This window comes from Talaromyces amestolkiae, assembly GCF_001896365.1.
Source record: "Talaromyces amestolkiae strain CIB chromosome Unknown scaffold19.1, whole genome shotgun sequence".
Taxonomy (NCBI): domain Eukaryota; kingdom Fungi; phylum Ascomycota; class Eurotiomycetes; order Eurotiales; family Trichocomaceae; genus Talaromyces; species Talaromyces amestolkiae.
The window spans coordinates 143,734-159,885 of record NW_024468055.1 but is presented as its reverse complement, the minus strand read 5'-3'; the positions used below and the strand labels follow the sequence as shown (position 1 = coordinate 159,885).

Below are 16,152 nucleotides of genomic sequence, written 5' to 3'. Positions count from 1 at the left end.
TGAATCACAATCCAGGGCAATGGGCCCTCTTGGACTTCTCTGCCAGTCCATCTTTTCCCTGATCACAGTTTGCGTCTTCCCTCAGATATCTGAAAGCATCCTGTCCCGTGCAGATAAATCCAGAAGATTTTTGAGCGAAGAAAAAGACTTCACTCAGAGGATAACACCATCCTGGCTATCATATCGAAACATCTGGATGGCCTCTCTTCTTCTTTCCGCGGGTGCTATATTTGGTATACTTAACACAAACTCTAGCAGATTGATGATTTACATAATGAGCATCAGTGGATTTTCCTGGGGGTTGATGATGTGGATTCCACCTGTTCTTGTCAACCGCGAGATTCTTCGACATCAAGAATCCGCTGAGGCAGACAAGGAAAGCGGAAACAGCGTTGCGACTGTGATAGGGATTAATAACGTGTCAATCTGCCTTCCGCAAATTTTGGCTATGCTTTGCGGTACCGTTATTTTTTCTTTGGTGGAGGAGATGGATAATGAAGTGCCAATGAGAGGGATGAGATCCATATTTGGTGGTAGCTGTGTAATGATGCTGATTGCGACAGTATCTGTTTCGCTACTGAATAAGTAGATTGAGCAACCATAAGGTTATGGATGTATCACCATTGCAGGAAATTTTTACTCTTTTTTGATACCTAGGTACTGTCGAACCCCAAGCAGAAGCTGCGCGTGTCTTATACATTCGGACTAAACAAACTAATCAATCACTTTCTGCTAATTGTAATTTCTCGACGTCGAGTGAGAAGATACTGTGTTTCCTCTTCTGTCACTGATTCTAGTCTACATATGTGTGCTTTCTATACGTACATACGTCTGGTATGCGAAAATTTCACCTAAAACTGATAGCACTAAGCTTCTCATATGCAGAATGTAATTCTTAGTCCCAGTATGATAGGTACCAGCATCAATACCGATAACACAGAGTAGCGGACTCAGTCTTCATAACATCAGCCACATGCTTGTTTTCTGTGAGTCCCATTAATTGTAATGGTTCTTGCAAAGATAATGGGGAATCATCTTGTAGTCCACGATATAGTGACAACCTTGATGAATCTGCTTGCTGCCATATCCACCATAATCTATCAAGCTGTACATGATGTAGATAGAATACGGGATCTACCAGAGGTAAGGTATTAGTATAGTTCCTTTCAAATCGTATAATGAAAGACACACCGTTTGGAGCTGTAAAGAAATGGAAATCGCCATTGACCCCATCAGGTATTCCATTATGTGACCCCGTCTCTAATTGTAGCAAAAAGTCACCGTAATGTTCATTCTGCAGGATTTTTGATACGGCATCTGGTCTGAGACGATATCCAGAAAATTTGCCAGTTCCATTGTCGTTGCTGAAGGATCGTGCAAGGCAATGTGGTATAAAATCTCCGGCTCTGTAGCTAACTTCAAAGCCGGCAAACGGGCCTTCTTCAACGCAGTCTTCATTGAGAGGGTTGCCGCTACCGCCAAAGCCCAAATTGCTATCCCAAATGACAGAACTCGCTGGGTCCTCCCAATCTTGCGTCCAGTCCCAGTATCTGATACTCAGGTTAATCAAAGTTTCCAGCTAGAGATTCGACGTAACTCACGGGAGATGTTCAGTGTATCCGCATGTATTTCTAATTGTGGTTTCGAATGCATGCAAAAAGTAGCGATGAAAAGGGAGAAACAATGAAGTTTTATGAACTTTGTGTCTATTGTCAGTATAAATTTACGGACTATTGGAAATCTGGGAAACATACTGTATCTGCCCTGTTCGCTATGTACCCAAGCAAAATCGTCATACATCGATGCAGCTTGATTGTCCTCAAGTACAGAAGGATGCGAGTGCAAGCATTTGATCGCATTAATGAATTTCACTTTGTCTTTTGAGCTAAGTTGTCTCCATTCTCGACGTACTGTAGGTCGACTACAGGTCCCAGAATTCTGGAATCGGAAATACCAAAGCAGGATCCCAATCAGGATGCTCAGAGTTACAGCACCCAAGACCGCAAGTAAAGTTTTCCCAGTCTGTTTCCGTGGCCTTGTAAATCAAAAATCAATATAATCTGATTACTATCAACATTCCGCATACAGTACATACCTCCTCTGTACAGCTTCATTATCACCGTCGTAATCACCCTGGGAAACCGGTAGATAAGCTTCAGGCTTTGAAAAGACGAACATTGTTCACGTTCGAATTGGACATGTCTCTCTAAGCAATGCGAATATTTTCACGTTACTCCCCTAGGTATGCCGTGCTAGTCATCGTGGCATAAAACAACGTATCTTCGGGCGGTAATTTCGTCGGCAGATTGTGCGCAACAAATAGGCTACCGGTAGGATAGTCCAATGACTATCGTAACAACCAACTTTAGTAGTACAGGAACAAAAAACAGTGCAAATTAGATCATCAACGTGAAATTGAATCATACATTTATTCCTAACCAAACATTCCTGGAGTTCCTTCCAGTACCCATTCCGTGTTGTTCGGTCATCAACAGCCCCGTTGCTTTTCTCGGTCTCATCAAATCTATTCACTTACATTGGCGAAGAGAATTCTTATCACTTCGAATCATATACCCCGACAATAAGAATGCTCATTCTAAGGATTCTTATATCCTGCACAATCATACTTGGCATATCAGTCTCAATGACTCTGCCTCTACACCCGAAAGCATTTTCTATGTGCTGGTCAGGTCTCCAGCCAGGAGACGGATACAAGATCAGTAAGTCATAAATGTTTTACATATCGTCCTCTCCCTTATTCCATTGAACCCAAGAAGAAAGAAGTCAAAGACACTAATTAGGCCCCGTGCAGTGTCTTTCGCCGCTACTACCAGAAACGAATCAATCCACACCGGCACTTTCGAAGCTACTCTGAGACATGAAGGATTCCCAATTGTTATGCAACGATTCTCTCTGAATGATACTGCAACTATGTCCGCCAAATTTGAGGCGTGGAAAAGGTACTCAGTATGCTTTACACAGGATATCGATTCTTGGAGCGATATTGAATTTACTATGACATGATTTCTTGAGAGTATCTCCTTGGGCTTAGATTAAGTTGATCCATCGAGAACAAACAAAAAATTCACTTGTACATAACATTAATGGTTTTCGTACTACTCTCTACTTGTGTCAGATGGCGTGAGCCCGGGTCAGTTCATGTAATTAAAAACCTCAACATCGGCATTAGCCTGCCTAGGCACCGGTATTTGTGCAAGCTCTTTGTAACTTCAAATCTATTATAGGCAGTGTATTTTGCTCGTTTTGAAGTAGTAGCATATTGATCTTGTTCCACAGTATGACCTTCATAAATCCGAAAATTCTGACATGGCGTCTACATCTGCACACTGCCAATACATTTTAGGAAGTAGTTGTGATTACTTGAACAGTTTTTTGGTTCATTGAAACCGAATTCATTTTTATTGCCAACACTACATAGGTATATATGCATCAAATCCTGCATCACGCGTATGATTTTTCGCGCTCTCGGAGATCTCTTCAAAATACACCTGCCTTTCTTTTGTCCACTCATATATTGAATTAAAATTCCGACAAGAATGCATAACAGTACCATTAGCAACTGGCTTTCCCATGAGCCCCGGCTCGAAATCCCATGTTAGGATATTCGTGTCCCCATGGCACATGATTGCCTGTCGGAGTACGTCGACGCAATGAACTAGATGAATTTGAATCACGTCAGCCATCCCATACAGGTCACAATTGGTGAAAGTGCTTTCATACGAATATGTAGAGAGCCGGAAGCGTCCGGACATGACGGATATGCTTCGCGATATGCGCATTTCCGAAGCATATTCTAAATACACCGATTGCACTCAGTATTCTGCCCTTGGTACAGCAATCAAAACGTTATGGTGGGATACGAACAAGACAGTGCAGCTGATGAAACATCGAAACAGATGCTAGATAGCCCGAACCATCGTACATTTGGTAGCTCGTCCGCCCAAGCATTTTTAAATCTTGGTCATTTATTTTCACAATTCCCACTGAGAGACCAGACAAATTGTTAGTATAGAGTAAAGTGTTATATGGCAGAAGAAGAGGGAACTTACCACTAGTAAGGTCGTTCCAGGCTTCTTCAGTAGCGGGATTCGGGGGATTTTTGTAAACATTGCCAACGTCCACGTCGGTCTGGAAGAGCCTGTCCTCATATTTGATTACTTTGTCTAAAGATTTTGGCCCTTCAATATAAATAAGCAATTAGTCGCATTTTTTTGTGAAACTCTATGCACTCACTATAAGTCTGATCTTCGTCGCATTGTAGTTTTGAGTTGAACACCGCCAAGATTGTAAACAGAAGAGTAGCGTGGATTATCCAAGAGACTAAATGAAGAATAGCTGTTTTAAGTGATCGTGAATGGGATGGTTTGGCGGGCAATTTTTCGCCATATTCTTCTTGCAGTAACCTGTCGGTGTCACTGCATGTAGTGGATGACCTTGAAGGGGAAGAAGAGTCGTCTTTCAAAAGTCCTGTTCGATCCATATTCACTCTCGACACATTGATGATGCCAATGTCTCGAAAATAGCAAAACAAGCGTCCACCTAAATTATCCAAATCAAATAAAAACAACTAAGTCGGCTTGGAGTCAATGGGGGTGAAATGGATCGTCTGATAGGTGGAGAGATATAGCCGGATGAGGCTGTCGGGCCAGGTTTACCGCGCCCAAGTATAGGCTCACTGGTAAGGAGAAATAGCCGATACTCCCTTTGTGCCTATGTAAGTCATCCAGTTTTTGCTTTTTTGACTAAGAAGATGTTACTTTAAAACATCCTTGAAATGAAAGTAGTTAGCTTCAGCAAAGTATCAAAAATGGGACACAACGCAACGACTACTCGCTCTGTATGCAAACATCTCCAGTCAATAGACGTCTGTTTTAAAGAATGATTCAAAGTCCAGAAAAAAGGGCTTCATCTTCTTGTTCTCAACTCCTGAAAAGATAATTCCGCAGATTTCTGCAGTCCCTCTACTCCACGCAATAGTCCTAAATCTGAATAATCCGGTCATCACGTCTTATATGTGATCGCTGGCCAGTACTACTCAACGAGCATGCTGCTCTAAGCTCGAGAAATGAGAACAAATCATCACAAGAATCAAGATTTTCTCTTTTGCAAGCCATGTTACATGAATTCAACTTCATTACCCATCCATAAATTCCTTCAGGGATGGATCATGATGCAAGATCTGCAATTCCGTAAAGACATAGCCTAGTACTGAAATATTATGCTGGACGGCAACTGTATATTCCTGTAGATATCTATAGATGAGAAGGCTTTAGGAGACGGAAAGAGATATCAGGAATGGATTTGATGTGTCGGTCAGGCTACCATCATTACAGCATTTATGTGCCAGTTGGCTGTTACCTGACGATTCATCGCTTTTCAGTAGACTAGCAATGAACGACTCTCTCAACGTAATTTTCAGGAACCCAGGAGCAGATTATGGGCCAGAGCCTTGCCGAATATCAATGCTCTCATGAACTTGACGTCCGGAACGATCTGGTGACCCAGACGTAAATGACCTTACGGTGACTGCTGCTGGCTGAGTATGAATTGAGACAGTACTTCACCAGTCAGTCAAAGAGAATGAGTCCCAGGAGGTCGCTGTAACTGCTATTTTTGTTCCAAATCTAACTCACTGAAACTATCCACCTACTTTGTATTGCTATGGACTTCTTTCATCCAAAGCTGTTCTCTGTATATAGTAGTTTAGCTCTTTGTCTTGGGATATATGCAAAGAATTGGTGTTACACCGAGGGCTTGAGCAATATAAAGACATCAAATCCGCCGAAACCCAGGAATAATCTGTGATCCCGAGTCAATCGGTATATTTACAGATATCTTCGAGTCAATGAGTCGCGAACAAGCGAAGGAAGCCTCGTCGTTGATATAAGCTAAAAAATGGTTCATGATTGATACCCCGAACAAACAATGCAAACGTAGCTCCGAACGTCAAGCTACCTACCTAAGCTCCCCGCAATCTCTTCAGAAAACACCCCCCCTCATCTACATCACTCATTCTTCACTTCAGCCTCAATTACAGCTCGCCCTCTTCAAAATGATCGATCCAGCAATTTTCGAGAACCTCCAAACAAAGATTGACGAAGAAACTGTTGTTCGAGATGTGAGCTTTGCACAAGGGGGACGAATAAAGCCCATGAGAGATATGACCTGAAGCTCATTTTGATACGAATAAAGGAACTACACGAGATCGTCCAGAGTCTAGCTCGAAAAGGTACTTCTATCCAACTATCGATCGATTGACGGAACAAATTTTGACACAAGTGATCGACAGGCCGAACAACGCAAGCGATCCTCTCTCGAGCTCATTCCACACCTTCGCAAGACAGTACGCCTCTCCTCCGCTCGTCACAGCTACACAGCACAAACCGAAGTACATGAAGCTAATACAATTGGTCTGCTCTAGTAAAATCCGTCCTTGATGACGCCGCGACCCAAATCCTCGCTCAGAAAGAAGACGTTTCTCGTCTTGCAGAAATCGCAAACAAGCATCCTTTCTACAAATACAATGGAGTCTGGTCTCGCGAGTTACAAAACTTGGTACATCTCCCCCTACCTTCGACCCATGTCCATATGGTGCTAAGAACTGGCTGGAAGGTATACTACATAGAACTCTGCGCGTGGCTCGGCGGGKTGACCGAATACAAAAACTCCTCCAAAACGTCATTCCTCACAATCGAAGAAGTTGGAAACTTCCTCGACAGTGCGTCTCTTTCCTCGACCCTTTGATATTGCCACACTGACTTACGAATCGAAACAGTACCCGTCAACCTCAAAGACGAAGACAAGTTCCACCTCACAATCGAAGAATACCTCCTCTCCCTGATCTCGATGGTCGAAGAATTGTCTCGTTTGGCTGTGAATTCTGTGACATTGGGCGACTACCACCGTCCGCTTGAAATCAATAATTTCATCAAAGATTTGTTTGCAGGGTTCCAATTGCTGAATTTGAAGAATGATATACTGAGGAAGAGGAGTGATGGCATCAAATACTCGGTAACTTCGCTCCCCTCCAAGCTCTGAATGTTGACTGACGAGGGTACAGGTCAAGAAGGTGGAGGATGTGGTTTACGATCTCTCCTTGAGAAACTTGATTCCCAAGGCATGAATACATGATTAATCAAAACGAAAAGAGTTTTACGTGGAACGGACGGATAGAAATGAACTAATATTAATGGCACGTCTTCAGACAAACGTACTGCAATCTGGTATCAAGCATCAAACCCACAAAATAACAATAGAGTAACATCAGCGCATCAATCAAGCCAACTTGGCCTCATCCGCAGGCGCAGCAGGAGCAGCGCTCTCCGTCGCAGTAGGTGCCGGCTTTGCCTCAGCAGCAGCCGTCTCCGTACCCGTAGCATTCTTACTCGCAATATCAATCTCCTTCAAAATCGTGCTCTCCAGGCTTTCAGGTTTGGTAATACTCCTCCATCTCCCCACTACTTCACCCTTTCCATTGATCAACGCCTTCTCGAAATTCCACAACACCCTCTTCACGCCCAACAGACCTGGCTTCTCGGCCTTGATCCACTCAAACAACGGCTCCGCCTTACTCCCATTCACATCAACTTTGCCCAACACGGGGAACGTCACGCCATAATTAACCTGGCAAAAGCTTTGGATTTCATCATTGCTTCCCGGATCCTGGTTTCCGAATTGATTGCACGGAAATCCCAGGATGGTGAATTTACCGGGATGTTTCTCCTCGATGGATTTGTACAGTTTTTCGAGTCCCGCAAATTGAGGCGTGAAGCCGCATTTGGAGGCTGTGTTGACGACGAGGACGACTTTGCCTTTGTATGAGGTCAAAGGGTAGGGGTTTCCTTTCTCTGTTTGTCTGTTAGTATCGTATTTTCCCTGTCGAGCGCATACTGGATTGGGAAGGGGACGAACTGTCGGGAGGCGAAAAGTCGTAGAAAGTAGTTGCAGAGGCCATTGTGCTGTGGTGAGCGTGTCTGATGAGTCGACTGTGTAGATGAGGGGTCGTCACTAGCTATGATCGCGCATGTCAGTAAGCTATCGGTATTCTAGCTTCAAATGAGCGAAGGGATAACGAACCGACAACCGTGAATGACACGAATAGCGTATGAACGAAATCTTGACGAATATCGACGCGATCTTAATACAAATAGAAATTACGATCTGACGAACGGGTGGGATGGCGTTATATAAGTAGGAGTGGCATGAGTGTTGCACGATGGAAACTGATAGCAAGCCGGAGCTACGACGAATACGTAATGGTCCAACGGTTAACAAGAGCCAATCAGCGGATTAGTAATGGCTGCGTTCTAGAAGCAGAGATTCACTAATGAACGTCATCGGAAAGGCGGACATCCGGTGCCGAGGAACTCTGAATTCGCAGGCTTAAAATATTTGTCACGATACGCACGTATAGAATGAAGCTATATTGCGCGTCTTAATCCAGCGATCCCGAGAACAGAACAGACCTCCCGATCGGGTAGTTCGTCTGCCCAATCAGAGTATCTGATCGGGGCTTGGCAACGGGCGGCTGTCTGATTGGATGCTGTTTGCCTCGCCTCGGCTGTTGAAGGAGCAACTGATGATACGCAGGAACACAAGATTTTGTGAAGAATTGAGATATCGCACGGTGCTATGCTTAGCAAACTATCAGTAATCTATCTGACGAACACCTGGACACGATCGCTGTATCAGATCTCACGCGATCCATTGCCGACAGTCATGTAGCCACTGGTATGGTCTAGAATGATGCGCAGATGTAAACTAATGTACAGCAATTGCGAATAGCTTTGCGGCAGCATCGGTCTGTTATGAGTGTAGCCTGGTAGGTCCCTGAGGTGACCATGGATACCATCTCATCCTGTCAGCTGAGCCGAAGTATTCTGAATGGATCGGTTTCTCCTCCTCTTCTACGCGGAGCGATTCATCGCAGGTATAGCCAGTCATTCCAAGTGCATTCTCACTGCAAATGCGCCATGTCGCGTGTTTCCCGTGTATGAGGCGAACAAAGTATCTGCTTCACGCCGGCAACCACCATCGTGTTGCAGTATATTTTCTCTCACTCCTCTAGGATCAATCACTTCAACTCCTCACTCAGCACATCAACATCCAACTCCTCAATCMCCCCCAACACTACCCCCAGCGTGTCCATAAACCCGTTTACAGAGACCCGCAGCATACGATTCGTCGTGGCGCGGTACGTCGTCTCGAGCACAGTCTTGCTTTCGTCGGCATCATCACCGTTGACATCAGGAGACTTGAGCGCAAAACTTCGGTGCACCAGTGGAGAGATCTCTTTGTCGACTTGGATGGCTTGCAGGGCTGCGGAGGCCAGGCGGTTGGTGGGGAGGGGGATGGAGATGACTCTGCGTGCGGTAGCGTTAGCCAAGACCTTTCGGCGTATGGGATAGGGTTGGCTACAAAGAGTAAGGAAAGTCGGTTTCTATCTTAGTAGTTGATGCCATTTTGAGTGCGCTGATCGAGGCGGGTCTCAGTTGAAGTTGGCGTGAAAGATTGACGATGAAGAAGTCCGCCAGTTCGGATTGGAATGTGCGGGGCAGCTGCCGCTGATTGTCGTCATGCCGACCCTTAACCCTAAGTCCAGATCGTTCAGGTCAAATCGTAATCAATAATAAATTTTCGTTGTATAGCTATTTTTTTCAGTATTTATTATCGAAATAATAAATGTTTGCAGCGATTAGGAGTAATTCTACAAGCAACTACGTACCTAGGTAGACAGGTCAAGAGTTCGATGTTATGCTACTTTGACAACAAAGATATATATTGCACTTGGCAGTGGAAACTACTGCATAAGAAGAGTAAATATTCAAATCTAATTACACGAATCCTACCTAGGCATATAAGCTACGAGACATATTTAGTAGATAATTACACGCATGATACCTAGGTACCCTCTCAGACACTGAAACTTTACAGATATCGGAGTGCAAGGTGTTCACTGTAAAAGCTGGAATAGTTGCGGCTTCGGAGTGCTGTCGCATTTTCAAGGCTACGGATGGCTTCCCTGGAAGACAGTCATGAATTCTAGAATTTCTAAACAGTAATGGGCCAGTAATCAAGTTTTAGGTGGCAGCTGATCACAAGATACTACACACCCAAGCGATACTACGTAGGAGGTCAGATGTTGACATGATGTCGGCGGGKGAAATCATCGAGAATGAAAACTCGAAACATATTGCCTCATCACCGCGACTATGTTCTCTTTGCCCGAGCCAATAGCCGTTCTCTTGTTTTGACATTCTGTAACGTGATGAATGGCCATGAATGCTTCGCAATGTTTCGCCCAGGCAGAGACAGAAAAGACCTGAAGTCTAAGGCATTTGGCGTTGCCTGGCCAACATAACCGCGCTAGTCCTCAACAGACCCATAATAACATGCTGGCCAATCACAGACCGCATACCCAGTGGGATCCATATTTGGCCGTTTATTATGATTCTTGCTATGGCCGACTTCATCTTCATGCTGCAACAAAATAACTACCTGTCCTGCTGCAACCTGCCCCAACTCTTATCTTCAACTTCTTCTGCCTCACTTTCTGCTTATTATACTGCCTACGAATTACTCCAGTATTCATCTGTTGTATCGCATATACCTCGAGTAGCATTCTTATTCTGCCGCCAAACGTCTATCAGCCAAATTATACCGTTGTTGGTCATGCGAGGTCAATAGCTACATCTCTTGCTTCAAATTACTTCCGACACTGATCTGGTGCACCGTGAAGTATCAACAGCAGAGAATCAACACTACCTCTAACCATTATATCTGCCAACTCACGATGCCGTCGCACGCCTCCCATGCTCACGGCCAGGTGATCGAGTACATCCAAGGTAAGCATGAGCGAAATTCCAATTGCTATCAACCACACGCTAATATATCGCAGATCGCCTGTATCTCGCCTCGTACTCGTCCGCACCTGATCCCTACACTGCCTTTCCATTCCCGACCCAGGCTTCTTCTCCCTCCAAGCGTTCAGCAAAAGCATCACAAAGCCCCGTACGAGTCGCAAAACACAAACTCCCCGTGTACTTTACCGTCGACGATACTCTCCTATACAATGCATTCCACGCCGATTTCGGCCCATTGCACATCGGCCACCTGTACCGCTTCGCTGTTCATTTCCACGAGATCCTTGGTGATCCAGCCAATGCCGAGAGACCAGTGGTTTTTTACAGCAAACCCGATCCTCGGAGCCGCGCGAATGCAGCCTGCTTGGTCGCGTGCTATATGGTGTTGATTCAGTCGTGGCCTCCTCATTTGGCTCTTGCGCCTATTGCTCAGGCTGATCCTCCATACATGCCTTTCCGCGACGCAGGATACAGCCAGGCAGACTTTATTCTCAACATCCAGGATGTCGTGTATGGTGTGTGGAAGGCCAAGGAGGAGTCTCTGTGTGGATTGAAGGATTTCAGCCTGGAAGAGTGAGTTGCTTCTCTGAATTGCCTTCTGAAGGAAGCTTGATCTGACGATATAGGTATGAACGTTATGAACGAGTCGATATGGGTGATTTCAATTGGGTCACTCCAAACTTCATCGCATTCGCATCGCCTCAGCAACAACCGGTCGCCCCAGTCCCAGCCAACACTGCCGAATACGCAGCTCTGCCGTCGACCGTACCTGAAGTCCTTTCTTCCAAACTTCCCGTGCCATTCAAGAATGTTTTGACACATTTCTCGTCGAGAGACGTCGGTCTGGTAGTCCGCCTCAACTCTGAGCTTTACTGTCCATCATATTTCACTGCGCTCGGCATCAACCACATTGATATGATTTTCGAAGATGGAACTTGCCCACCATTACCGTTGGTGCGACGATTCATCAAGATGGCACACGAGATGATCACCGTGCAGAATAAGAACATCGCCGTTCACTGCAAAGCCGGATTGGGCCGGACTGGCTGCTTGATTGGTGCATACTTGATCTACCGACATGGATTTACTGCAAATGAGATCATCGCTTTTATGCGGTTCATGCGTCCTGGTATGGTGGTTGGGCCACAACAACACTGGCTGCACCTTAACCAGGGTGCTTTCCGGGAGTGGTGGTTTGAAGATACCATGCGCGAGAAGCTGGCCTTGACTGCGCCTGTTACACCTGGCCGACAAGTCAACAAGCAGCGTTCCAGCAATGGACAGACTATTACACCTCCTCAGCACAACGGTCATTCCAAGAGGTCAGCATTGGGGGAGATTGACAACAACGAAGCTTCCAATTATAACACGGATGAAAATTTACCAGCGCCGACTCCCGGACAACCTCGCAAGTCTCACCGCAAAGACTCTCGTCATCATCCATACGCCCGAAATGTATCGGGCGCACTAGCTGTCAATGGCGAGACTGAAAAAGAACGCGCCTCTGGGAAACGAATCCAGCGCGCGGGAACTGAACAGAGCGAAAGCGAAGAAGAAATCCAAATGCGACTACTTGCCAAACGCGCATCCCGATCACCCAGCGCTTCTCCCAAAACACGATCCATCAGCTACTCCACCACAGTAACCACCAGCTACGAAGTTCACGAAGACCGCGAGAACTGGGTTGAAGCTGCTGTCGTCACACAGAAAACCCCCACAAGCAAGGGCGCTATCGCCATGAGTAAAGTCCGCTCCAGCCCCCGACGAGTCACTGACAGCAAGAGCGAGACCAAAGGTATCCGCAAGATTAGCGGCCGAGTGGGCAGCGTTGGCACTGCTTCCCCGACACGGGTGAAGTAGTCTGCTTTGTTTGACGTCTCACGAGTTATGAATATGAGTTTATATACACATTCTACTCTGCGTTCTGCGTTATAGGCTGTTGAAGTTATTCTTCTATAGATACCGGTCTGTCGAACTCCGCTGCTTTGATAGGGCTATGTTTTCTTCTTGATCTACTTTTGGATGGTTTACTTGGTCATGGGACGGTGGGGAGTCGGCGTTGTCGGATTTTGGTTTTCTTTCTTGCTCAGCCTGCTAGTCAGTCAGCCGAGCTTAATTTCTTGTACCCTTTTTCTGCTGCAAATTGTTATGAAAATTGCATGGAGTGTGTTCTTGATTGATTGGTTGGTATTGTACTTGTACAGCTCGTGTCTGCTTAGCTATGACTGAGAATGTTTGTACTGAATACGATGAAATTTTTACATATTCTTAATTGTCCCTCTATGACATTTTAAAGCATAAAACATCCCCGTCAGATTCTTGCTACCAACCTGCAACATTTTCCTTCCTCCTGACCAGCTTACAGCTCATCAGCCGGCGACATACAAGTTCCCTGTCCAAAGGTCAGTCAAGTTAATTATACGACTCGAATGGAAAATGAAAACTCACCATCAACCTACAATCCCTCATCTCCCCTCCTCCCTTTTTCATCAACTCTCTCGGCGCACAAACCTCTCTCCTAAACCACCTCATCCCCTCCAAAACACTCCCATAAAACTCCCCCTGCCAATCCTCCTCCCTCTCACAATCCATGCCCCCCTCCCCCAAATGTTTGAGGTCTGTCGTAACCTTCCTCAGCGCTTTGTCACGACACTTCATCGTGCCTTTATCTAGTTTCTCAGCACATAAATCGTGCCGTCCTGAACACTCAGCGATCTCCTTGAAGTATTTGAGATGGGCAGATTTGGCGTTGCAGCTGGGTTTGTATTGGATATTGATTAGGTGCGGCAGCAGATAGTGTGTGAGATGGTACGTGTCGCTGGGGAATGTGCCCGGTTGGCACCCCAAGGAACAGATTTGGGTCCATTCGTGCGATATGGCGTCGAGGGAGAGTTGGTGGGGGTTTGGTTCTTCCTCTTCTTCTGTTCCATTATGGTTGGGGATGGATGAGGTGTCGTTTGATGAGTCGGTGGGGTGGGAGAGAGTTGTTGTTGTTGAGGAGGGCGAGGAGGACGCTTTCTCGGCGAAAGATGTGGTTGTGTACAGGAGGAGTGTTGAGAGGAGGAGTTTGGACAGCTGCATTTTGTCGTCGTGTGCTCAAGAGCGCGTAGCGAGACTGAAAAAGTGTTCAGATCAACAGAGATTTGTATAAGTTGACCACATCGAAGACATCTCAGGATGAAGGCGAGGAAATTTCAAGTCGACGAAAAGGTGGAATGGAATATCTGTCTTTATTTGGTGCATTCCCACCCTTGATCAACAATTTTTTTATTTCTCCAAGGGTTCCAGAGCCTCCTTTCTCTTGAGTTCTGGCTTTCCATGCCTTGTTTATCTAGGAATGCAGACACACTCCTTCGGGACAACACTAGCCCTAAGACAAATAGCCGTAGCGAAGTGCCTCACACTATAGACATATTTGACAACCATTTTTGCCTAAGCGGATACTCAATACCTTTAATGAATCGACTTACAGTTTACAGTATATAGAAAAAGAAAATCGCATATGTCTCTTGTGTAGGGACTTTTATTGAAGCAGTGCAAAAACTCTGGTCCTTGCGTGCTCATCATCTATCAAGGGATGAGGATACCATTTTGCAAGGGCGTGACGAACGATTGAATAATCATTTATGATCAATTCTAGCCTTGAGCCTTGACTTGACGAGATCATACAGTTATTCAATAAATCCGATTCAAAACAAACCTGGCTCTTGTGGCAACCATGGCGATTCTTACCGCAGGGTTTTCTTTAGGTAGGGCTCCCAAGGTCAACGAGTGACTACCATACACAATTAACCCCCGAGCTACCTGCCTCTTTTTAAACAAAGAGGCATATTCTGAATGTTCGGTTGTTAGCTACTAAGGCGCACACCTGATTCAGAAACTATTTCAGAACCCTAACCCTTACACTAGGGTACCGCAATATGTCTGGATATGCCACCACCACATGATATCATTCTTTAATCATATGAAATGAGGCTATTTTATTGACAGTAACTGTTTTTTTAAAGTTCTTTTTTGCATCTTTAAGTTGAAAAATAGGATCAATTTTAAGATATTTGTGCTGGCTGATATTGTGTTTTGTGCTTCATTTTCCTCAACGGACAACATGCCGAGATTCAAACCTGGACAGTGGATTGAGTACAGTCCCATCGACAGTATGTCTTGATTCATTCGCGGGCTATATGACTGATATTGATGGCTATCGACAGACCCATACCGACACAGAGGCGTGATAGACTCGCTCGTAAAAGATGACCAAGACAAGCCTACGGGTCGATATATGGTGATTCTCCCTCTCGCTCGGACAGTGATACGAATATGCGAAATGGACTGACTAGCTGACTGGTCTTTGGGCAGGTAAGAGAAAATGACATGCGAGACCGGATGCAGACTGTGAATGAGCGGTTTATTTATAGCGTTGTGGAAAAGGAAAAGGAGAAGCCGCCTGGAAAAGTTCGGTATCAGTATAAGGCGAGATCGAAGTCGAGGGAGATGGAATAGGAATTGGGATGTATGGATACAGATGTTGGCTTGGATATTTTAGATTGGATAGAATCGTGCCGGAGGGAAAGCACATGAGATAGACATATTAAAAAAGTCACCTGTTAGGGCTTTGCTGCTAAAATCCTTAATCGCACCTCGACATGTAGATTTTGCGGGCACTAAATAGACATTAGCGTTTGATCTTATAACCAAGTCACGCTGATGATGAATGGTAGTACCATTTCCGTTCAAAGAATGCAACCTCACCCACCGACATCCCCCTTTTGTGCCATCATAAATCATGATTCAGGCCATGTGCTCCTGTCCTCATACTAAGCATCAAATCAAAAGTCATCCCCTCATTTCCCCAATTTTAAATCCTGGAACTATACCAGACTAAGTACAGGGATCGACAGCGGGGGACCCTTACCGACCAGTGCCAAAGACAGCTCAAGTCAACCGTTAGAGCCTATCAGATGCCTCAAGTCGCACGAAACGACATGATCGACAGCCGTCTACCCCTCGGTCTATATCCTGGCCGATACTGGTCAGTGGTCAACAGACCACGGAGATAGGAACAAAGCAGGGAAATTTTTTTTTTGGTTTGTTTCGTCATTAAATTAGAGGATCAGCGTCGGTGAAACACCCCGTAGCGTAGACATGTGGTTGAGATGTGACCTTTTTCCGACTACTAGGCAGAGAAAGGAGGTTTACCACAAAAAGAAGGTTTCCCTCATGCGAGATACGTCTATGGAATAATTACTGAAGAAGGTACATGTAATAGTAA

At 45.3% G+C, this 16,152-nt stretch overlaps 5 protein-coding genes across 5 annotated transcripts; 2 read left to right on the top strand and 3 right to left on the bottom strand.

The window, feature by feature from the left end:
* Positions 1–6,073: 6,073 nt before the first annotated feature.
* On the top strand, positions 6,074–7,144 carry BHQ10_008386 (uncharacterized protein; the record flags this gene model as incomplete). The annotated part of the gene is made up of 7 exons (XM_040881185.1): positions 6,074–6,139; positions 6,214–6,250; positions 6,311–6,364; positions 6,443–6,576; positions 6,634–6,739; positions 6,797–7,032; positions 7,082–7,144. The coding sequence occupies 7 exons, from the start codon at positions 6,074–6,076 to the stop codon at positions 7,142–7,144; spliced, it is 696 nt and encodes a 231-aa protein (XP_040736888.1).
* Positions 7,145–7,296: 152 nt separating this feature from the next.
* Positions 7,297–7,975, bottom strand: BHQ10_008385 (uncharacterized protein; the record flags this gene model as incomplete). The annotated part of the gene is made up of 2 exons (XM_040881184.1): positions 7,297–7,868; positions 7,933–7,975. The coding sequence occupies 2 exons, from the start codon at positions 7,973–7,975 to the stop codon at positions 7,297–7,299; spliced, it is 615 nt and encodes a 204-aa protein (XP_040736887.1).
* A 1,119-nt stretch (positions 7,976–9,094) lies between these two features.
* On the bottom strand, positions 9,095–9,482 carry BHQ10_008384 (uncharacterized protein; the record flags this gene model as incomplete). The annotated part of the gene is made up of 2 exons (XM_040881183.1): positions 9,095–9,383; positions 9,439–9,482. The coding sequence occupies 2 exons, from the start codon at positions 9,480–9,482 to the stop codon at positions 9,095–9,097; spliced, it is 333 nt and encodes a 110-aa protein (XP_040736886.1).
* A 1,331-nt stretch (positions 9,483–10,813) lies between these two features.
* BHQ10_008383 (uncharacterized protein) lies at positions 10,814–12,743 on the top strand (the record flags this gene model as incomplete). Its single annotated transcript, XM_040881182.1, has 3 exons — positions 10,814–10,865; positions 10,919–11,456; positions 11,510–12,743. The coding sequence occupies 3 exons, from the start codon at positions 10,814–10,816 to the stop codon at positions 12,741–12,743; spliced, it is 1,824 nt and encodes a 607-aa protein (XP_040736885.1).
* Positions 12,744–13,242: 499 nt separating this feature from the next.
* On the bottom strand, positions 13,243–13,964 carry BHQ10_008382 (uncharacterized protein; the record flags this gene model as incomplete). The annotated part of the gene is made up of 2 exons (XM_040881181.1): positions 13,243–13,275; positions 13,332–13,964. The coding sequence occupies 2 exons, from the start codon at positions 13,962–13,964 to the stop codon at positions 13,243–13,245; spliced, it is 666 nt and encodes a 221-aa protein (XP_040736884.1).
* Between the last annotated feature and the right edge of the window lie 2,188 nt (positions 13,965–16,152).